At 37.7% G+C, this 24711-nt stretch overlaps 1 protein-coding gene across 2 annotated transcripts in view; it reads left to right on the top strand.

Annotated features, from left to right (window-relative positions):
• The first annotated feature begins 2041 nt into the window (after positions 1 to 2041).
• The window catches only part of PLAC8L1 (PLAC8 like 1), a 30214-nt gene continuing 7544 nt past the window's right edge, over positions 2042 to 24711 (top strand). For both annotated transcript variants that reach the window (XM_077138057.1, XM_077138056.1), the window contains exons 1-2: positions 2042 to 2276; positions 6809 to 6945. In XM_077138057.1, coding sequence (XP_076994172.1) covers positions 2155 to 2276; positions 6809 to 6945 — 259 coding nt within the window. In that variant the 5' untranslated portion in view covers positions 2042 to 2154. The remainder of the gene's footprint in view (positions 2277 to 6808; positions 6946 to 24711) is intronic.

Raw genomic sequence — 24711 nt, 5'->3', positions numbered from 1 at the left:
AGGTTGAGCTGTGCTGTAAGTGTAGAATGCATACCAGATTTCAAAAGCTTAGTAAAATAAAAAGAATGTAAAATACCTCAGAATCATTTTCTATTTTATTGATTTCATTTTGCAATGATAATATTTTGGATAAATAAAATATAATATTAAAATTAATTTCACTTGTTTCTTTTACCTTGCATATGTGACTGATATTTCTATTGGACAACATGGTTTAGAGGCTTGATGAAACTTAGGTTAACTTTACTTTATATTGCATCATATCAAGAGGTACATACTATCAATTTGTCCCACTATTAGTGATTCTAAATTTGGTAATTCCCAAAACTTTCCATTTTAAAGATACTTTGATTGTTTTAGAACTTTCCATTGCAAAGATACATTTTAGCACTTCTTAAATTCCCCAGAATTAAGATACATTTTTCCTTTGCAATTAGAAATCTGTGATGTGATACTTTGATATCTTGGACGTATCCTGTTCTCAACCTTTTTTTACTAGTGCTTTTAGTACTCATTGACAATACTTTCCTGAATAAGTTATGTTGGGGACTAGGCAAAATGGTGATTTTTCTAATTCTGTCATTTTTTTTTCCATATAAAAGTTGGCATTCTTCTATATAAAGGAGAATATTCTTTGTTTTCTTCTTACTTATTTTCATTTATTTTGTTTTTAGGTGAAAGAGTTAGCTGTATGGCACGTGAACAAGTTGCTTCATACAATAGATGTTTGATTAGAAGAGTTGGACATGAATGAAATTTTAAAATATGGAATCATTGCTTATATTTACAATGTTGTTCACTCCTCAAAGGAATCTTATTGTAAATCTTTTTTGTTTTTACAAAGCTAGTAATCATTTCTTAGTTTGTGTTATTCTTATAAACTCAATTTTTTACATCTGTAGCACATTTATTTAACAAAGTGTGGAAGTGCCTATTATGTGCTGGACACTGTGCTAAGCACTTGGAATAGAGTGATGAGCAGAAGAAATGTGGCCATCCTTACTGTGGAAGGCATCTGTAACTGTGAAGACAGTGAGAGTGGCCCGGACCTAGTGAGGGAAGTCAATTACGAATCTGTGTTTGAGAAATCTTCATTTGAAAGGTACTGTAGGCTTTTGCTAACAAGCCTGCCCAAGCAAATATTTTGAAGTTCAGAACCCATCAGTGTTCTGGGTCAGATGAGAAGAATATATATTTCTTCCTGTTGTCCATTGAATTATGATTGCAAACCCAATCCTCCCCACCGAGTGTGAAATTTTGTCTAAATTTTTGTCCTGTAGCGACAATCACCAGTGCTTCGGGGGTCCACAGCTCCCTAATGCATGCCCTAAAGGTGCTTCCTGAGACCTCCAGGATTCAGAGCTGTAGGGAGGCAATCACCAGCCAAGCACTGCTTTGTTCACTAGATTCCATCTGAGTAGGGAGGAAAAAGGAAGCACCATTTTCCTGATATGATCAATAAGAGTTGAAAAGTAGATGTTTTCTGGAAGTTCAAAAAAGCCTTAGATGTAGAATGGAATGATTTCTAAATGTTGTGTTAGTTAATTTTTTTTTAATTAATAATAATAAATAAAAAAGCCTTAGAGACTTGGAGCAACCTAGCATAGTTCAAACCTGAGGGGATCATCTTTCATGAGATGGATTCAAGTATGACACCTGAGCTGAATGACCATTTTGTCCCTGCTTTCAGATTAGCTGTGGGACTCATATTGTCTTGCTGATTTGGACTAGCAGTCCTGGGGATGAAGAGAGGCCCTGCTGCTTCTCAGCCATGTGGCATAGCAGAAATCTGTAGCCTGCTGAGTCTCCCAAGGAAAAGTCAAGTGACACTTAACTAGATAAGTGTTCGCTAAAAGTTTCTTTCAAAGCAAAGGGATTTTTTTTTTTTTTTACCAAAGATGAATTTAAAAAAAAGATCTTCAACAATATCTCCCTTTATATCAGGAAATGATCCTGGCCACAGTTAGGTGTGTGCTTGTCTTTAAAGAAATAAGATGTCTGTCAGTTACGCTTCTGTGACCTCAGGTTCCAGAATATCAAGGCAACATTCTTTCGAAGAGATGTTTTACTTTGGGTTGAACCTAAGTTTAGAATCAGTTAACTTACTGTCAAAAGGAAAAGGATAGCCCAAGTGAAAAGAAAACACCTCCCAATATGAATTGGTTTGGAAGTTATTTCTCTAAGTGTTCTGAGGATGTTTCCTTATTCAACATACCGTCACCTCTGCTGATTCCACTCATGTCAGCTGAGAATAAACATCTTACTTCTGAGTTAAGGTAGGCTGAAGTATGGAGTAGGGTCAATTTTTTCCCCCAGCTTTTGCTCTTTGGTTGGTGGAATATTAAATCAGTTGTTTCTTATAAAAAGCCAGGGAAAAGATGTTGATTCTAGTACTATATAAAAGAAAACTGGGCTTGGGAAGAAAGTGGTTGCTATCTTTTTCTATGTGTACTTGAAAAAGGGAGCAACTGTTTGGTTCCTTCTGGCTTGCTTGGCTGAGGAAATGAAAATGGCTGGGTTGGGTGAAAGTATGTCTCTTTATTCTCAACTTTAAATGTTGAACCTGGACCAAGTAAAACTTATTTTTTTGTGGCTGCCAGTGATTTCTACCCATTTATAATCAGAACTCAAGGATTTTGGCTTCTGTTAAAATTTTGGACAATCATGGAAGCCTGAGTGGGAGGCAGGATGAACTCAATATTGCAAGTTTGGTTACAGAATAGATGCTAGGACAGTGATGTGAAACTCCCCAGGCTGAAGCACCAGACACGTGGGCACAAGCAGTGGAGAATATGTTAAGCTGCTAGAAGAGGAGGAGGATAGAGTGAGGTCCAAGAGGGGCAGAGGTGTATCTCATCCATCTCCCAGCACTGTTACGATAATCTCCCAACAGTAGGAGCAGATCTGACTAGAAAGCCTAGAGTCAGCCTTCTTCCTCTTACCTCCTGTCTCCTGCCTCCTGCCAGGTGAAGCCTCCTTCTGCTTCTGGCAACCAGGGTGAGAAACCATCCTACTTTGCCTGGGACTCTCCTGGTTTTAGCATCCAAAAAGTCCCATCCTGAGAAAACTCTCAATTCTGGGCAAATTGGAATGGTTAGTCAGCCTGGTTGAATTTTAAGTTTCTCAATCTAAGAACCCCCCAGATCCCTACCTCCTTTCTTTATTTCTCAGAAAAGGGTACAGATGGCCCCAGAAAATGTGCAGGATCCTTGAATTACAATAAGAACAATAACTGACATCGATTATATGCATTCTAAATACCTGGTATGTGATCTTGTTTAATCCTTACAGCAGCTGAAGAGGTAGGATATTTTTATCTCAATTTTAGGGAGGGGGAGACCTGGGCTGAGGGCTGTGACATGTTGAGTTTCCAAAGGTCAAAGAACTAGAATGTAGCCAAGCCGCATTTGAACTTCAGTGTGCCTGAATCTAAAATCTATGATCTTTCCACTAAATGAAGAGCTGGTTGAATTTGATGGTTAATGCAGTTGCTCTGGTTTAGCAAAGCTCTATGACCATCATCTTTACCCACTCTTTCCAAACTCAATCCTATTCTTCACGGTGGCATAAGACTCCATGGAGTAATATACACAACTAAAAGCTGTCCAAGAAGCTATAATAGCTACTTTAGTCCGATACCAGTAGCAGCCCCTAAACAATCTTTCCATTCTTAAAGGAACTACTCATTGCCTGGCACACAGAAGATGCTCAGTGAAGGGTAGTTATGGTTGTTATTTTCATTATAAAGACACATGAGCAATAATTTTGAGCTGAAATGCTTTAGCCAATGCATGTCGATTCAAACATTTTAATATAAAAATCACTAAAGATCCAAGTCATTAAGGAAAGAAAGTTAGTAATACATTTCACCTTGAGTTCAAAATTAGGCACATACAGCATACAAACCCATTTTTTTTTTCCTGTAAAGCTGTGCCTTTAGTTATTTGATTTGGAATAGATAGAGGGCAGACTTCCTTGCTATAATAAAAGGTATTACTCACATAATGCTGAGATAGAAGCAAAAAATTCTATTTTAAGGCTGAAAGCAGTAAATGGTTCATTTCGAGGGAAAATCTAATCTGGATGCTCAGCCCTAAGAAATCCTTCCACTAAAATCAGAGATGATTGGAAGCTCTTAGTATAATGATGGTAGCCTCAGCTTGTGGGCATCACATTGAGAGGTAAATGCCTTGGTTTATATTTGTTCAGGCTACCCTTTGCTTTTATTTAATCAATTCACATTTGAGAGTTTGCCTTTAGAGAATGAAACATATTTAGGCCACAACATTCATAGCTGGATTTGAAGAGGACCCACATGTATCAGAAGAGACATTTGAATTCAATTTGATCCAATTCCACAAACATTTATCATGTACCCACTAGATTTCAAGGTAGTGTGTTGGATGCTGGGAATACAGGGAGAAGCAGTATATAGCCCCTGACCTCAAGAAGTTCACTTTGAAGTAAAAACAATAAGATATGTATAAAAGTAATTTCTTCAAGGCCACTTGAGACCTTCATAGGCCCTAAACTATGTCAAAATAAAATGCACCATATATATATTTTTTGCTATGCAATAAGTGAAAGGATTTTGATAATTTTGTTTTTGAAATTATTTGACTACTAATAATTCATATAATGTGTGATTGGATGCTCTTTCTCAGCAATCATTCATACTTGTGAATTTTTGCAACGAGGGAACTTAACCTACAAATTGTTTTCAAATGCGATGGAATATTTGTGAATTCTACATTTGACAATTTATGAGATTGACATAATGCTAGATTTTCTAAGCATTTCATTAAACATTAGTTAATCCCTATTTTTCTGTTTTTATATTTTGGAGCCAATATTTTTTTTCCAGGTCTCAAATACTTTTGTAGGCCCTTGAAAAGCTTGTTAAACTCTAGTCATTGTTTAAAATGCCTAATAGGTAAAAGAATTTGGGATGTAACATGGCTCTACTTCCTACTTTTAGATAGGTAACTCCTATTCTAACCTCTCGTCCAAATTTTGGTCCAGCATTTCCAGTTGTTTTTGCTGGACATGATCTCCATGTCTCATTGGCAAATCACACTGGGGATGTTCCAAGCATCCTCTTTCCTTCCACCTCTGTTCTATTTTTCTTGCCATCTTTGTTAAATTGGCAACATCACTTTTAGCTAGTGGGAGTTTTGAAAACTATCGCATATCATCAGTGTTTCCAGAATCAGATTAGTATCGGGATGACTGCATAAGAATTACCTGGGAAGCTTGTTATGGATACACATTTCTGTACCTCATCCCTGGAGACCTGTGCAGTCTGCCTGGGGTAAGGTGTGGGAAGTTTTTTTTTTTAACAAGCTACTGTGTGATCAGGTTCAAGAAGATGTGGATTTGGGTGATATTGGTGGGAAGAAAAAAGAGATGGATCTTAGTAAAAAGAACAATGCAACCCATATTATGATACCATGAAATCCTATTGGCTTTACTGTCAGAAATCAAAGCTTCTCAAAGAGTTTCTGAGCTTTCCAAAGGACCCCCAGGATGGTGGCTGACATTTGGCCTCCAGACTATGTGTCTAAGGTGCTGAACTTTAGTGACCATTTCTGCAACAATTGCTACAGAAAGAAATGCTGCTATTTTCTTGTTTACTTTTTCTCAAGCATTAGGCAGGCTCTTTCTTTAATTCCTCATAGCACACCAGAGACCTTGTGTAAACTCTTAATGAGGTATGCAAAAAACAGAATAATTCTGATACTGACTGCCCCAGACCCATTTTAGAACCCCCTTCCCTCACACTTTTTTTTTTATCACATAGATGTGTATTCATCACCAGGATCATTTTTTAGAAGACTTGCATCACTCCAAAAAGAGAAAAAGAAAAAAGAAGAAAACGCATAGATATCATACTCCTTACCCCTCCCTCTCATTGAACACTAATCCTTCCCTCACTCTTAACTTGCCTCTTCCATATGGCCAGGTACAGCTTACCCTTCATTATAGGAATCACTCCAAGTATCCCTGTGGTTGGAGTTCAGGCAAACTGACTTTAAGCCCCAAATGAAAAAGAAGTTTTTCCTCTTGTCACTCTTAAAGTCTGCCACCTGGGCCCTCATTGCTTAAAACAGGATGGTGGTGAGACAATCTATTCCCTTCAGGGGAAACTATTCCAAAGGTGTACCTTGTGGCCCCAGTTGGACAACTGTACAATAGTTTAACATCAGGGCATGGTCTGAAGTCTGGGTTATTCACATAAGTGAAACTGCATGTTCAATGTCTACAGCCTTGTCCAAGTCTGTGGTGTGTCAAACGTAGTCTTTCTTCATCAAAATTTAGAAAATCTTGGGGTACGGCTTCACCCACTGTTACACTGCCTGGGCATAGTAAAGGCATTCTATGTCCTTTGACACAATAACACTATGAGGTAGAGCTTTTCTTTTTTATGTTAAACATATGGAAGTGCAGAGAGCTTAAATGACTTAACCAAGATAAGTCTCTAGGAAGTGGTGCAGGGTTTGAACTGAGGCCTGTTGGTTCCACATTTGTGAACTTTATGAAACATTGAGAAATACTCATTGAGTTTGAGCTTGAGTGACAGGATTTGGAATGATGATGCCCTTTGTAGCATTGGGGCAAAAAAATCAGAGGAGAAGGTGTGACAAAAGAGGAAGGAGGGGGATGGCGAGGTCAGTTTTGGCTGTGAATTAAGGACAAGGCCACTTGGCACCACTGGATCCCTATCTCCTATCACTCTATCTTGGCTTAATGGTCATCCTCCTGAATTACCTTCTTGTTTCTGAGTTAATTATCCTCCTCCACTCTTCAGGAGCCAAGCCCCAGCCCAGGTGGTGGTGAAGCAGCCTGCCCCGGGAGCCAGGGACAGGACCACGGTCACAGCCATTGTCCAGACCGGCGGTGACTGGAGCACCGGCCTCTTCAGTATCTGCAGAGATAGAAGGATTTGTATGTTCTGCCCCTTCATTTAAGTTCTTTCTAAATATTTTCCTTCCCAAGATATCTTGTGTGTGCAAAAGCTACATCTAGCACAAGAACAGAAATTAAGTGATTTCAGAGTAACTGGACTAATCTGGTGATCCAAACATACTCTTTGGCAGGAAAAATCTTGCTCTTTATGGACTGTGGATGCCTTTGTAGAATAAGTGGTGCTTTCAAAGTTTTTTTTTAATGATAAAATCCACTGTTGGAAAAGATGCACCCAAATGGGCTGCCTCATCCACCTCTGGTGGGAATGTAATTGGTACATCATTTCCAGCAATGGTTTAGCAATATATGTAAAAAGAACCTCAAATGATACATAGCTTTTGATCCAATAATTACATTTTTAGGAATTTAGTCAAAGAAATAATCATGCGTAAAGATTTAGCAATGTTAAGTTTTGCTGCATTGATTATTGCAGTGACGATCTGGAAAACATAAATGTCCTAAACAGTGCATCCATACAATGAATTAATGTATAGCCATAAAAAGCCATGTTGTAAAGTAACATTTAATAAGATAAAAAGACATTTTGGGTACATTTTTAAGTTAAAGAAGTAGATTGCAAAACTATGCACATTAGGCACCATTTTTTTTGGCACTCGTGTTTTGGCACACTGTTTGCTGGGGTCTCACAGAGCAGAGACTGACCAGCACAAAATCCTATCCACCATTCCTGTCCCTTTGCCTGTCTGACCCAGAGATTAACAGGTCTCTTCCTCTGCTACCCATGTGGTCTTCTGACCTGAAAAATTATGGCAGCTTTTCTCTTATTCCCTCAAGATTTTTCCTGGCTCTGTGTTGTTTTCATGACTCTTGTGAAGACCTCACCCCAAGCTGTGATGTGGATCCTTGTCCCTTCATAGCTTGTGGTTGGGGAGAAAAACATTAATGCACATACAGCTTTAGCAAAGCCTGGGATGTAGAGCTGTGGTTAAGAGCATCGATTTGTTTGTATCCAAATGGACCTGGCATTGAATCCTAACTCTGCCTCTTACTGGCCATTTGACTGTGGTCAAGTTCTCTAGGCCTTCATTTTTCTGTCTCTAAAGGGAGGATGAGGATAATAAATGTGCCCTCCTGAGGGGTTGTTGACAGGATTATACAGAGAATGCATAGAACTCACTCTTAACACTAGTTCGGAGCATAACTGAACTAGGCAGAGTATTTTTTGGTTGCAAGTAAATATTGAATTTCATTAGAAGGCTATCAGGTAGCTCACAGAATCAAAGGATTAGCTAAAAACCAAGCTCAGAAGTGATAAGAAGTTTTATCAGGAATGAGCTGACAGTCTGGTCAGCTCAACATTTTATATCCTTGTGTCACCCTGTCTGCGAATCAGCATTTCAATGGAAGGAACCCAATTTAACTAGCTTGGCTTATGTGCCTGCAGCATAACCAGGCAAGGGCACTTTGAATGTCAGTTCTCCCAACAGTATCACAATATCGAGGGATAATTTCCTAAAAGTAAAGTGGGGCTCTGTTACCAGGAAAGTACCAACAAATATCACTGCAATGCACTCAGAGAATCCAGTTATTAGTATGATTATTATTATAAATTTGTATTATCCTCCAGAATGTTGAGAGCAGTGTCTTAGTCAGGAGACTAAGATTGGATACTGCAGAGTGATTTCTGCCCAATCCTGAGAGCACCTAAAAAGCTGGTTTAGATGCGATTCTTTGCAGAAGTAAAGGAAATGTCTGCCTATAGATGGTGGTGGTGAAGGCATGGCTATGTGATAATACCGGGAACCACTGATTTTTACTTAGGTTGTATTGTATGATGTATGACTAACACTGTTTTAAAATGATTAAAAAAAAAAGATGGTCAAGGAAAGGGACTGCTCCTCTATTATGCCCACTGCCTTAATGATTACTTCACTCTCCACCTCTACTCACCACTCTCATCAGTGCTCAGGATGCCAGGCCATGCTGTGTTCCTGACCAATTCCCTGCTTGTGCATTTGAGAACCCATTCTAGTGGCAAGGGAAAGAAGACATGTGGAGAAATATGATGTTCTCACAGCTGAGTGTGAGTCATGGAGGAGAGTGCATGGATCCAGGGCATAGGGTCATCTCAAATGTGCTGTGTCCTGACAGCCTTCCATTTTGTGACTGTTCATGGTATCTCTAAGCCAATGGTCTCAGAAGAAAATTTAAAGGTGATATCACATTGTGAACTCGTTATTGACAAAAATAATTCTGAGGATGCAGCTGGAGTATGAGAGCTACAAGTCTTGGGTTTCTTCCCCTCCTGTAGAAAGGATATTTCATCCATAAAGTTTCATTTCTGGTTAATCACTGTGCAAATAGTTGTGACGAACTTGGGGAGAAAAAGGAAAGAGCCTTCCATGACTTCGTTCTATGTAAGATTCTCACTTTGGAACAGTCTTCCATCAAATACTAAGAATTATTGCTGCAATTTGTCATACATTGAGGAAAGAATACATTAGGAACAGTGATGGTTTCCATTTCTTTTTTGACAATTTCCTCCATTTTATTGTAATTATATATTTTTAAGCTGCTCCCCTCTTTGTACCTCTGTGCATTTATCTGAATTTATACTTACGGTGCAAGGGTAGCTCGGAGGTAGACTTCTTTCCTGCCAGTGGGAGACCGGGGTTCAATTCCAGGAGCCTGCACATGCCAACAAAACAAAACAAAACAAAAAAAGCCTTCCTTAGTTAAAAATTAATTAATTAATTAATTAATTCTCTACTAGATTGGCAGATGGGTGCTTCTGTGTTCTTGGAAGATATGGTTGTTGAAAACTCAGATGTGCAGATGAAGCCAAGGTGAAATTAATAGTGCTAAATGGTATCATGGGTAACAAATCATCATGGGTGAAGGGCTGGGCAGTCTGGGTTTGGTAATGTTTGAGGTATTGCCCAGAGAAGGATATGTGGAAGGTATAATCAGCAGTGGTTTGTAATTCAACCAATCTTAGTACTGAGTTCCTACTGATATATAGGCACATGCTTGGTATTGAAGATAAAATAGTGAATAAGAAAGATAGTAGATAGAGCAGATAAATAATCAAGTCAAACAAAATAATTGCAGATGTAATAAGCGTCATGAAGGAAATAGGTCATTATGAAAAGGAATTAAAATGGGTAAAGGCTGACTGCTTGGAAGAACTGACATTTAGCTGATATGAAAGATATGAAAGACCAGCCACTCAAACAACCTTTCCCTAGACGGTACATAAACACCAAGCAGTGAAGAGCATGGAGTGTACTAGGAGCCAACAGATGCCCAAGGTAGGTAGAATGCAGCAAGTCAAATTTTCTTTGGTTTTCTGGACAAAGAAGGAACCATGAAAAGGCTTCAGACTGGGATGCCTATCCCCAAGCTGTGTATCAGGCAAGCCCTACACCTCCTGAAGGTGTGAAGGAACCACAGTTGTCTTGTTCACTGCAATGATGCCCAGCAGAGGGTCTGAGCCATAGGAGGCACTTAAAATATTTCCTGAATGAAAATATGGATGGATGAAGTGCAGCCTGTATTCTTATGTCTCACTTGCTTCTTTCTTTTTTGCACTGCGATGGAAAGAATCATACAGCCTCTGAGTTAGAAGGATATGGGGGGGAGGGGCCAACTGGTCGTGCCCTCACTTGTTTGCCTAAATCTCCTCTGCAGCATGCCTGACAAAGACCTGACAGCCTCAGCTTCTTGAACTCGTCCAGGGAAGAAGATTCATCTCCTTTGGACCAGCTTGGTCCTTAAAAAACTTTTTTTTTTTTTTTTTAATAAGATCCCATGCACATGATGAAAATTCAAAAGTACCAACCCCTTATGTATATGAAAAGTAACTACTCCTAATTTCCTCCTTCCCCAACCCCCAGTTCTCCCTGGAGACAACCACAACCACACTTATTACATTCCTGATATAGTCTATGTACTTATAAAAGTATGAAAATATATTTTAAAAATGAAAAAATTAAAATTTTGCTTATGAAAGTATCATATACTTGTAAAAATAAAAAATACAAAAAGGTATATTAAGGAAAAAAACAGTCTCCTGTAGTCTTAGTCCTCAGATATAACCATTGTTGATGTTTTGATGTCTGTCCTTCCAGAAGTTTTGCTGTTTGTGTATATGTGTGTGTGTATAATTTACACAAACAGTAGAACTGTAAACACACTGTTCTGCACCTTCTTTTTGTTGTTGATTTGTTTTAGTTTAACAATATATCTAGATGATCAGAACATATCAGCACATTTGGAGCTATCAAATTTAAAAAATTGTTGCATATATTCCATTGTACAAATGTGCCATAATTTATTAATCCCAGAATCCCCATTGGTGGATCTTCATGTTATTTCCATACTGTTGGTATTCAAACCAATGCTATATGAATGCCCTGACACAGATTTTATTTTGCATGAGATTGAGAATATCTGTATGAAATCGCTGAGGAAGAAACTTGCTGGTCCAACAGTATGTACTACTTTAAATCTTGATAGATATTACCAAATGGCTCTCCACTTGGACGTTGTACTGATTTTCATTCCCACAGGCAAGTATGAATATCCGTTTCTTTTTTAGGCATTCTGATTTTTAAATTTATTTTTATTTTTAAATTTTTATTAATAAAACCAGTCGACGTACAACACGAGCATTCTTAACATATGAACATTCAATACTTGGTGTGCAATCAATGGCTCACAATATCATCACATAGTTGTATAATCATCATCATGATCATTTCTTAGAACATTTGCATCAATTCAGAAAAAGAAATAAAAAGAAAACAGAAAAAAATTCATACATACCATACCCCTTACCCCTCCCTTTCATTGATCACTAGCATTTCAATCTACTAAATTTATTTTAACATTTATTCCCCCTATTATTTATTTATTTTTAATCCATATGTTTTACTCATTTGTCCATAAAGTAGATAAAAGAAGCATCAGACACGAGGTTTTCACAATCACACAGTCGCATTGGGAAAGCTATATTATTATATAATTATCTTCAAGAAACATAGCTACTGGAACACAGCTCTACATTTTCAGGCAGTTCCCTCTAACCTCTCTGTTACACCTTAACTAAAAAGGTGATATTTGTTTAATGCGTAAGAATAACCTTCAGGATAACCTCTTGACGCTGTTTGGAATCTCTCAGCCATTGACACTTTATTTTATTTTATTTTATTTTTAATCTTTTTTTTTATTAATTAACGGAAAAAAAGAAATTAACCCAACATTTAGAAATCATACCATTCTACGTATGCAATCAGTAATTCTTAACATCATCACATAGATGCATGATCATCATTTCTTAGTACATTTGCATCGGTTTAGAAGAACTAGCAACACAACCGAAAAAGATATAGAATGTTAATATAGAGAAAAAAAATAAAAGTAATAATAGTAAGAACAAAACAAAACAAAACAAAACAAAACAAAAACCTATAGCTCGGATGCAGCTTCATTCAGTGTTTTTTTTTTTTTTTTTTATTAATGGAAAGAAAGAGAAAAAAAAAGAAATTAACACAACATTTAGAAATCATACCGTTCTACATATGCACTCAGTAATTCTTAACATCATCACATAGATGCATGATCATCGTTTCTTAGTACATTTGCATCGGTTTAGAGGAACTAGCAACACAACAGAAAAAGATATAAAATGTTAATATAGAGAAAAGAAAAGTAGTAATAATAGTAAAAAACAAAACAAAACAAAACAAAAACCCTATAGCTCAGATGAAGCTTCATTCAGTGTTTTAACATGATTACTTTACAATTAGGTATTATTGTGCTGTCCATTTCTGAGTTTTTGTATCTAGTCCTGTTGCACAGTCTGTATCCCATCAGCTCCAATTACCCATTATCTGCCCTGTTTCTAACTCCTGCTGAACTCTGTTGCCAATGACATATTCCAAGTTTATTCTCGAATGTCGATTCACATCATTGGGACCATACAGTATTTGTCTTTTAGTTTTTGGCTAGACTCACTCAGCATAATGTTCTCTAGGTCCATCCATGTTATTACATGCTTCATAATTTTATCCTGTCTTAAAGCTGCATAATATTCCATCGTATGTATATACCACAGTTTGTTTAGCCACTCGTCTGTTGATGGACATTTTGGCTGTTTCCATCTCTTTGCAATTGTAAATAATGCTGCTATAAACATTGGTGTGCAAATGTCCGTTTGTGTCTTTGCCCTTAAGCCCTTTGAGTAGATTCCCAGCAATGGTATTGCTGGGTCGTATGGCAATTCTATATTCAGCTTTTTGAGGAACCGCCAAACTGCCTTCCAAGGTGGTTGCACCATTTGACATTCCCACCAACAGTGGATAAGTGTGCCTCTTTCACCGCATCCTCTCCAGCACTTGTCATTTTCTGTTTTGTTGATAATGGCCATTCTGGTGGGTGTGAGGTGATATCTCATTGTGGTTTTGATTTGCATTTCTCTAATGGCCAGGGACATTGAGCATCTCTTCATGTGCCTTTTGGCCATTTGTATTTCCTCCTCTGAGAGAAGTCTATTCAAGTCTTTTTCCCATTTTGTAATTGGGTTGGCTGTCTTTTTGTTGTTGAGTTGAACAATCTCTTTATAAATTCTGGATACTAGACCTTTATCTGATATGTCGTTTCCAAATATTGTTTCCCATTGTGTAGGCTGTCTTTCTACTTTCTTGATGAAGTTCTTTGATGCACAAAAGTGTTTAATTTTGAGGAGTTCCCATTTATTTATTTCCTTCTTCAGTGCTCTTGCTTTAGGTTTAAGGTCCATAAAACTGCTTCCAATTGTAAGATTCATAAGATATCTTCCTACATTTTCCTCTAACTGTTTTATGGTCTTAGACCTAATGTTTAGATCTTTGATCCATTTTGAGTTAACTTTTGTGTAAGGTGTGAGATATGGGTCTTCTTTCATTCTTTTGCATATGAATATCCAGTTCTCTAGGCACTATTTGTTGAAAAGACTGTTCTGTCCCAGGTGAGTTGGCTTGACTGCCTTATCAAAGATCAAATGTCCATAGATGAGAGGGTCTATATCTGAGCACTCTATTCGATTCCATTGGTCGATTTATCTATCTTTATGCCAATACCATGCTGTTTTGACCACTGTGGCTTCATAATATGCCTTAAAGTCAGGCAGTGCAAGACCTCCAGCTTCGTTTTTTTTCCTCAAGATGCTTTTAGCAATTCGAGGCACCCGGCCCTTCCAGATAAATTTGCTTATTGGTTTTTCTATTTCTGAAAAATAAGTTGTTGGGATTTTGATTGGTATTGCATTGAATCTGTAAATCAATTTAGGTAGGATTGACATCTTAATTATATTTAGTCTTCCAATCCATGAACACGGTATTCCCTTCCATGTATTTAGGTCTTCTGTGATTTCTTTTAGCAGTTTTTTGTAGTTTTCTTTATATAGGTTTTTTGTCTCTTTAGTTAAATTTATTCCTAGGTATTTTATTCTTTTAGTTGCAATTGTAAATGGGATTCGTTTCTTGATTTCCCCCTCCGCTTGTTCATTGCTAGTGTATAGAAATGCTACAGATTTTTGAATGTTGATCTTGTAGCCTGCTACTTTGCTGTACTCATTTATTAGCTCTAGTAGTTTTGTTGTGGATTTTTCCGGTTTTCCGGAAAAATATTTCCGGTTTTCGACGTATAGTATCATATCGTCTGCAAACAGTGATAGTTTTACTTCTTCCTTTCCAATTTTGATGCCTTGTATTTCTTTTTCTTGTCTAATTGCTCTGGCTAGAACCTCCAACACAATGTTGAATAATAGTGGTGATAGTGGACATCCTTGTCTTGTTCCTGATCTTAGGGGGAAAGTTTTCAATTTTTCCCCATTGAGGATGATATTAGCTGTGGGTTTTTCATATATTCCTTCTATCATTTTAAGGAGGTTCCCTTGTATTCCTATCCTTTGAAGTGTTTTCAACAGGAAAGGATGTTGAATCTTGTCAAATGCCTTCTCTGCATCAATTGAGATGATCATGTGATTTTTCTGCTTTGATTTGTTGATGTGGTGTATTACATTAATTGATTTTCTTATGTTGAACCATCCTTGCATACCTGGGATGAATCCTACTTGGTCATGATGTATAATTCTTTTAATGTGTTGTTGGATACGATTTGCTAGAATTTTATTGAGGATTTTTGCATCTATATTCATTAGAGAGATTGGCCTGTAGTTTTCTTTTTTTGTAATATCTTTGCCTGGTTTTGGTATGAGGGTGATGTTGGCTTCATAGAATGAATTAGGTAGTTTTCCCTCCGCTTCGATTTTTTGAAGAGTTTGAGGAGAGTTGGTACTAATTCTTTCTGGAATGTTTGATAGAATTCAGATGTGAAGCCGTCTGGTCCTGGACTTTTCTTTTTAGGAAGCTTTTGAATGACTAATTCAATTTCTTTACTTGTGATTGGTTTGTTGAGGTCATCTATGTCTTCTTGAGTCAAAGTTGGTTGTTCATGTCTTTCCAGGAACCTGTCCATTTCCTCTAAATTGTTGTATTTATTAACATAACGTTGTTCATAGTATCCTGTTATTACCTCCTTTATTTCTGTGAGGTCAGTAGTTATGTCTCCTCTTCCATTTCTGATCTTATTTATTTGCATCTTCTCTCTTCTTCTTTTTGTCAATCTTGCTAAGGGCCCATCAATCTTATTGATTTTCTCATAGAACCAACTTCTGGTCTTATTGATTTTCTCTATTGTTTTCATGTTTTCAATTTCATTTATTTCTGCTCTAATCTTTGTTATTTCTTTCCTTTTGCTTGCTTTGGGATTAGTTTGCTGTTCTTTCTGCAGTTCTTCCAAGTGGACAGTTAATTCCTGCATTTTTGCCTTTTCTTCTTTTCTGATATAGGCATTTAGGGCAATAATTTTCCCTCTTAGCACTGCCTTTGCTGCGTCCCATAAGTTTTGATATGTTGTGTTTTCATTTTCATTCGCCTCGAGGTATTTACTAATTTCTCTTGCAATTTCTTCTTTGACCCACTGGTTGTTTAGGAATGTGTTGTTGAGCCTCCACGTATTTGTGAATTTTCTGGCACTCCGCCTATTATTGATTTCCAACTTCATTCCTTTATGATCCGAGAAAGTGTTGTGTATGATTTCAATCTTTTTAAATTTGTTAAGACTTGCTTTGTGACCCAGCATATGGTCTATCTTTGAGAAAGATCCATGAATACTTGAGAAAAAGGTGTATCCTGCTGTTGTGGGATGTAATGTCCTATAAATGTCTGTTAAGTCTAGCTCATTTATAGTAATATTCAGATTCTCTATTTCTTTATTGATCCTCTGTCTAGATGTTCTGTCCATTGATGAGAGTGGTGAATCGAAGTCTCCAACTATTATGGTATATGAGTCTATTTCCCTTTTCAGTGTTTGCAGTGTATTCCTCACGTATTTTGGGGCATTCTGGTTCGGTGCGTAAATATTTATGATTGTTATGTCTTCTTGTTTAATTGTTTCTTTTATTAGTATATAGTGTCCTTCTTTGTCTCTTTTAACTGTTTTACATTTGAAGTCTAATTTGTTGGATATTAGTACAGCCACTCCTGCTCTTTTCTGGTTGTTATTTGCATGAAATATCTTTTCCCAACCTTTCACTTTCAACCTATGTTTATCTTTGGGTCTAAGATGTGTTTCCTGTAGACAGCATATAGAAGGATCCTGTTTTTTAATCCATTCTGCCAGTCTATGTCTTTTGATTGGGGAATTCAGTCCATTAACATTTAGTGTTATCACTGTTTGGATAATATTTTCCTCTAACATTTTACCTTTTGTATTATATATATCATATCTGATTTTCCTTCTTTCTACACTCTTCTCCATACCTCTCTCTTCTGTCTTTTTGTATCTGACTCTAGTGCTCCCTTTAGTATTTCTTGCAGAGCTGGTCTCTTGGTCACAAATTCTCTCAGTGACTTTTTGTCTGAGAATGTTTTAATTTCTCCATTTATGATGGACAATTTTGCTGGATATAGGAGTCTTGGTTGGCAGTTTTTCTCTTTTAGTAATTTAAATATATCATCCCACTGTCTTCTAGCTTCCTTGGTTTCTGCTGAGAAATCTACACATAGCCTTATTGGGTTTCCCTTGTATGTGACGGATTGTTTTTCTCTTGCTGCTTTCAAGATCCTCTCTTTCTCTTTGACCTCTGACATTCTAACTAGTAAGTGTCTTGGAGAACGCCTATTTGGATCTGTTCTCTTTGGGGTGCGCTGCACTTCTTGGATCTGTAATTTTAGGTCTTTCATAAGAGTTGGGAAATTTTCAGTGATAATTTCTTCCATTAGTTTTTCTCCTCCTTTTCCCTTCTCTTCTCCTTCTGGGACACCCACAACACGTATATTTGTGAGGTTCATATTGTCCTTGGGTTCCCTGATACCCTGTTCAAATTTTTCCATTCTTTTCCCGATAGTTTCTGTTTCTTTTTGGAATTCAGATGTTCCATCCTCCAAATCACTAATTCTATCTTCTGTCTCTTTAATCTATCATTGTAGGTATCCATTGTTTTTTTCCATCTTTTCTACTTTATCCTTCACTTCCATAAGTTCTGTGATTTGTTTTTTCAGTTTTTCTATTTCTTCTTTATGTTCAGCCCATGTCTTCTTCATGTCCTCCCTCAATTTATCAATTTCGTTTTTGAAGAGGTTTTCCATTTCTGTTCATATATTCAGCATTAGTTGTCTCAGCTCCTGTATCTCATTTGAACTATTGGTTTGTTCCTTTGACTGGGCCATGTTCTCAATCTTCTGAGCGTGGATCGTTATCTTCTGCTGCTGGCGTCTGGGCATTTAGTCAGATTTCCCTGGGTGTCGGACCCAACAAGGTTGTAAGATTTTTCTGTGAAATCTCTGGGTTCTGTTTTTCTTATCCTGCCCAGTAGGTGGCGCTTATGTCACACGTTTGTCTCACGTGTTTGGAAGGGATTCCCCCAGTCACCGATCTCCGCGGCCTGGGGATTTCTGAACCAATTCTCTCCGTTGGTTCGGGGGGCCGCGCGTGGTGGGGGTGTCAGCTGCCGCGGCTTGAGGGGACCCTGTGGCTGGTCGCCGGCCATAGCGGGCCCGGGGAATTCGCCACCGGACCAGGAAGTCGCCCGCGCGGGAGGGGCGTCAGTCACCGACCGCCGCGACCTGTGGAATTCCCCACTGGACCAGGAAGCCGCCCGTGGGGGAGGGCCACCGTGGCTTGTGTAGCCCTCTGATCCGAGACTCGTAGCCGGACCAGGAAGCCGCCCACAAAAGAGGGGCGCCGGCCGCCTCGGCTTGGGAAACTTGCCTCTCCGAGACTCTCAGCCGGCCTGGGAAGGATGGAGGGAGGAGATCCGGCCGCCACAGCTGCCGCTGCTCAGGAAATCGCGCGCTGCTCGGGGATCTCACCGCAGCTGAGTCTCGCAGTCAGACTAGCCAGTCCAGACTGGGGTATGCTGTGTGTCCATTCCCTGCCGTAGTCCCGGGAGCTGTTCTGCACTGTTTCAGTTCACCTAGTAGTTGCTTTGGAGAAGGAACTAAGACGCACGTACCTTACTAAGCCGCCATCTTGGCCCCGACACTTTATTTTGTTTCATTTCTCTCTTTCCTCTTTAGGTTAAGAAGATTTTCTCAATCCCTTGATACTGAGTCCAGCTCATTCTAGGATTTCTGTCCCATAGTGCCACGGAGATTTACACTCCAGGGAGTCATGTCCCATGTAGAGAGAGGGAGGGCGGTGAATTTGCTTGCCATGTTGGCTGAGAGATATGCCCCATCTGAGCAACAAAAGAGGTTCTCTGGGGGTGACTCTTAGGCCTAATTTTAAGTAAGCTTAGCTCATCCTTTGTGGAGTTAAGTTTCATATGAACAAACCCCAAGAGTGAGCCCTCAGCCTATTGCTTTGGTTGTCCCCACTGCTTGCGAGAATATCAGGAATTCTCCAAATGGGGAAGCTGAATTTTCCTCCTTTCTCTCTGTTTCCCCAAGGAGATTTTCCAAATATTTTTTTATTCACTGTTCAAATCAAACATCTATCTTTCCTTCTGGTTTCATTTGTGCCCCAGCCTTCCTCCCTCTATCATTTTCACATTCAGCTTCATTCAGTGTCTTAACATTATAGTGCTACAATTAAGTAGTATTGTGTTATCTGTTTCTGAATTTTTACAATCAGTCCTGTTGTACAATCTTTATCCCTTCAGCTCCAATTACCCAAAATCTACCCTATTTCTACCTTCTGATGGCCTCTGTTCTTAACTGAAATTCTCCACATTCATTCGTTAATGTTGGTTCATATCAGTGAGACCATACAGTATTTATCCTTTTGTTTCTGGCTAATCTCACTCAGCATAATGTCCTCAAGGTCCATTCATGTTGTTACATGCTTCATGACTTTATTCTGTCTTACAGCTGCATAATATTCCATTATTTGAATATACCACAGCTTGTTTAGCTACTCATCTGTTGATGGATATTTGGGCTGTTTCCCATCTCTTGGCAATTGTAAATAATGCTGCTATAAACTTTGGTGTGCAAATGTCCACTTGTATCCTTGCCCTTATGTCCTCTGAATGGATACCCAACATATGATCTAGATTGCTAGATCATATGGCAATTCTATACTTAGTGTCATGGTCAGGTTCATGTGTCAACTTGGCCAAGTGGCGGTACCTGTTTGTCTGGTTGGGCAAGTGCTGGCTTGTCTGTTGCGATGAAGACATTTCATAGAATTAAATCATGATCATGTCAGCTGCATCCACAGCTGATTCCATTTGTAATCAGCCAAAGGGGAGTGTCTTCTGCAATGAGTGATGCTTAATCTTATCACTGAAAGCTTTTTAAAGAGGATTCAGAAGAGACAGGCTCCTCCTGTGTCGGTTGGCGAGCCTCTCCTGTGGAGTTGGTCCAGACCCTCCAGTGGAATCGTCGGCTTCACAGCCTGCCCTGCAGATTTTGGACTTTGTGTTCATGTGGTCATGTGAGACACTTTTATAAATTTTATATTTGTGAGTGTTCCCTGCTGATTCTGTTTCTCTAGAGAACCCTAACTAATACACTTAGCTTCCTGAGGAACTGCCAAACTGCCTTCCACAGCAGTTGTACCATTTTACATTCCCACCAACAATGGATAAGTGTACCTCTTTCTCCACATTCTCTCCAGCACTTGTCATTTTCTGTTTTATTGATAATGGCCATTCTGGTGGGTGTGGGATGATATTTCATTGTGGTTTTGATTTGCATTTCCCTAATAGCCAGGGAAGTTGAGCATCTTTTCATGTGCCTTTTAGTTATTTGTATTTCTTCTGAGAAGTGTCTGTTCATGTCTTTTGCCCATTTTGTAATTGGGTTGTTTATCTTTTTGTTGTTGAGTTGAGCAATCTCTTTATATGTTCTGGATACTAGACCCTTATCTGATATATCATTTCCAAATATTGTCTCCCATTGTGTAGACTGTTTTTTTACTTCTTGACAAGTTCTTTGATGCACAAAAGAGTTTAATTTGGAGGAGTTCCCATTTCTTGCTTTCTTCAATGCTTGTGCTTTGGGTGTAAGGTGTAGGAAACCACCTCCTATTATAAGATTTATTAGATATTTCCCTGCATTTTGTTCTAAAAGTTTGATGGTCTTAGATCTAATGTTTAGGTCTTTGATCCATTTTGAGTTAATTTTTGTATGGCATGTGAGATATGGATCCTCTTTCATTCTTTTGCATGTGGATATCCAGTTCTCCAAGTGCCATTTATTGAAGAGACTGTTCTGTCCCAGATGAGTTGGCTTGACTGCCTTATCAATTGTCCATAGATGAGAGGGTCTATACCTGAACACTCTATTTGATTCCATTGGTCAGTATATCTATCTTTATGCCACTACCATGCTGTTTTGGCCACTGTAACTTCATAATACACCTTAAAGTCAGGCAGTGTGAGACCTCCGACTTCAGTTTTCTTTCTCAGAATATTTTTAGCTATTTGGGGCACCCTGCCCTGCCAGATAAATTTGCTTATTGATTTTTCTATTTCTGAAAAGTAAGTTTTGGGGATTTTAATTGGTATTGCATTGAATCTATACATCAATTTAGGTAGAATTGACATCTTAACTACATTTAGTCTTCCAATCCAGGAACACTGTTTGCCTTTTCATTTATTTAGGTCTTTTGTGATTTCTTTTCAAAATTTCTTGTAGTTTCTTTGTAGGGTCTTTTGTATCCTTAGTTAAATTTATTCCTAAATACTTTATTCTTTTGGTTGCAATTATAAATGGAATTTTTCTCTTGATTTCCCCCCAGATTGTTCATTACTAATGTATAGAAACACTACAGATTTTTAAGTGTTGATCTTGTAACCTGCCACTTTGCTGTACTCATTTATTAGCTCTAGTAATTTTGCTGTGGATTTTAGGGGGTTTTAACATATAGTATAATATCATCTGCAAACAGTGAGAGTTTTACTTCTTCATTTCCAATTTTGTGCCTTGCATTTCTTTTTCTTGTCTAATTCCTCTGGCTAGAACTTCCAACACAATGTTGAATAACAATGGTGATAGTGGACATCCTTGTCTTATTCCTGAAATAGGGGAAAGTTTACAGTTTTTCCCATTGAGGATGATGTTAGCTGTGGGTTTTTCATATATTCCCTTTATCATCTTGAGGAAGTTCCCTTCTATTCCTATCCTTTGAAGTGTTTTCAATAGGAAAGGATGTTAAATTTTGTCAAAAACCTTTTCTGCATCAATTGAGATGATTATGTGTTTTTTTCTGCTTTGATTTGTTGATATGGTGTATTACATTAATTGATTTTCTTATGTTGAACCATCCTTGCATACCTGGGATGACTCCTACTTGGTCATGGTGTATAATTCTTCTGAAGTGCTGCTGGATTTGATTTGCAAGAATTTTGTTGAGGAGTTTTGCATCTATATTCATTAGAGAGATGAGTCTGTAATTTTTTTTCTTGTAATATCTGTCTGGCTTTGGTATGAGGGTGATGTTGGCTTTGTAGAATGAATTCAGTAAACTTCCCTCCTCTTCAATTTTATGAAGAGCTTGAGCAGGATCGGTACTAATTCTTTCTTGAATGTTTGGTAGAATTCACGTGTGAAGCCATCTGGTTCTGGACTTCTCTTTTTGGAGAGCTTCTTAATGATTAATTCAATTTCTTTACTTGTGATTGGTTGTTGAGGTCATCTGTTTTTTCTTAAGCTGATGTTTGTTGTTCATGCCTTTCTAGGAAGTTCATCTACATTGTTGAGTTTATTGGCATAAAGTTGTTCATAGTATCCTCTCATTACCTCCTTTATTTCTGTGGGGCCAGTGGTTGTGTCTCCTCTTCCATTTCTGATTTTATTTATTTGCATCTTCTCTCTTCTTCTTTTTGTCAACCTTGCTAATGGTCCATCAATCTTATTGATTTTCTCATAGAACCAACTTCTGGTTTTGTTGATTTTCTTGATTATTTTCATGTTCTCAATTTCATTTATTTCTGCTCTAATATTCATTATTTCTTTTCTTTTGCTTGCTTTGGGGTTAGTTTGCTGTTCTTGCTCTAGTTCTTCCAAGTGAAGAGTTAATTCCTTGATTTTTGCTCTTTCTTATTTTTTTGATATAAGTATTTTAGGGCAATAAATTTCCCTCTTAGCACTGCCTTTGCTGCATCTTGTAAATTTTGATATGCTGTATTTTCATTTTCATTTGCTTTGAGATATTTACTGATTCTCTTGTAATTTCTTCCTTCACCCACAGGTTGTTTAAGAGTGTGTTGTTGAGCCTCCATATATTTGTGAATTTTCTGGCCCTCTGCCTATTATGGTTTCCAATTTCATTCCTTTATGACCTGAGAAACTTTTTTGCATGATTTTAATCTTTTTAAATTTATTGAGACTTGCTTTGTGACCCAGCATATAGTCTATCCTTGAAAATGATTGATGAGCACTAGAGAAAAAGGTGTGTCCTGTTGTTGTGGGGTGTAATGTTCTATAAATGTCTGTTAAGTCTAGCTCATTTATTGTGTTATTCAAATTCCCTGTTTCTTTATTGATCTTCTGTCTTGATGTTCTGTCCACTGATGAGAGTGGGGAATTGAAGTCTCTAACTATTATGGTAGATGTGTCTATTTCTCTTTTCAGTGTTTCCCTCATGTATTTTGGAGCACTCTGGCTCAGTGCCTAAATGTTTATGATTGTTAAGTCTTCTTGTTGAATTGTTCCTTTTATTAATATACAGTGTCCTTCTTTGTCTCTTTTAATTGTTTTACCTTTGAAGTCTAATTTGTTGGATATTAGTATAACTTCTCTTTTCTGATTGTTATTTGCATGAAATATCTTTTCCAAACCTTTCACTTTCAACCTATGTTTATAACTGGGTCTAAGATGTGTCTCCTGTAGACAGCATATAGATGGGTCTTGTTTTTTAGTCCATTCTTCCAGTTATGTCTTTTGATTGGGGAGTTTAATCCATAAACATTTTATGTTATTGTAAGGATAGTACTTTCTTCTACCATTTTGTCTTTTGGATTTTATATGTCATATCTAATTTTTCTTCTTTTTACCTTCACTGATAGTCTTCATTTCTACACTCTTCTCCGCATCTCTCTCCCCTGTCTTTTCCTATCTATCTCTAGTGCTCCCTTTAGTATTTCTTGCAGAACTGGTCTCCTGGTCACAAATTCTCTCAGTGATTTTTTGTATGAAAATGTTTTAGTTTCTGCCTCATTTTTGAAGTACAATTTTGCTGGATATAGAATTCTCAGTTGGTAGTTTTTCTATTTTAGTATCTTAAATATATCATACCACTATCTTCTCACCTCCATGGTTTCTGTTGAGAAATCTACACATAGTCTTATTGGGCTTCCCTTGTATGTGATGGATTGCTTTTCTCTTGCTGCTTTCAAAATTCTCTCTTTCTGTTTGACATCTGACAGTCTGATTAGTAAGTATCTTGGAGTACATCTATTTGGATCTACTCTGTTTGAGGTATGCTGCACTTCTTGGATCTTTAATTTTGAGTCCTTCATAAGACTTAGAAAATTTTCAGTGATTATTTTCTCCATTAGTTTTTCTCCTCCTTTTCCCTTCTGTTCTTTTTCTGGGACACCCACAACACATATATTCTTGTGCTTCATGTTGTCATTAAATTCCCTGAGTCCCTGCTCATATTTTTCCATTCTTTTCCCTATATTTTCTTTTGCTTGTTGGATTTCAGGTGCTCTGTGCTCCAGTTCACTAATCCTATATTCTGCCTCTTGAAATCTTACATTGTAGGTTTCCATTGCTTTTTTCATCTCTTCTACTATGCCTTTCATTCCCATAAGTTCTGTGATTTGTTTTTTCAGACTTTCAATTTCTTCTTTTTGTTCATCCTTTGCCTTCTTTATATCCTCCCTCAGTTCATTGATTTGATTTTTGATGAGGTTTTCCATGTCTTCAAACATCCTGAATTAATTGTTTCAACTCCTGTATCTAATTTGAATTGTTGGTTTGTTCCCTTTGTCTGGGCCACATCTTCAGCTTTCCCTAGTAGAATTCATTATTTTTTGCTGGTGTCTAGACCTTTAATTTCCTTAATTAATTTATTCTGGAGATTGTTTTCACTTTTTTTTTTTTTTTACCTAGGATTTTCTTGCTGGATGACTTTGTTGTCTTATCTGTTGTTTGACATTCAGTTCAGCTTATTCTAGACCTCCAGCTTAGATTTTGTTTAACAGATAAGAATTTTTCAGCTCTTATTTTCTTGTTTCTTGCCCTGCCTGTATGGTGCCTTTTTTCCCCCCACTTAGGAGGGTCT

Source organism: Tamandua tetradactyla, chromosome 20 (assembly GCF_023851605.1).
Source record: "Tamandua tetradactyla isolate mTamTet1 chromosome 20, mTamTet1.pri, whole genome shotgun sequence".
In the NCBI taxonomy this organism is placed as follows: Eukaryota; Metazoa; Chordata; class Mammalia; order Pilosa; family Myrmecophagidae; genus Tamandua; species Tamandua tetradactyla.
Note: the sequence above shows the minus strand (reverse complement) of the source record. Positions and strands in the feature narration are given on the sequence as shown.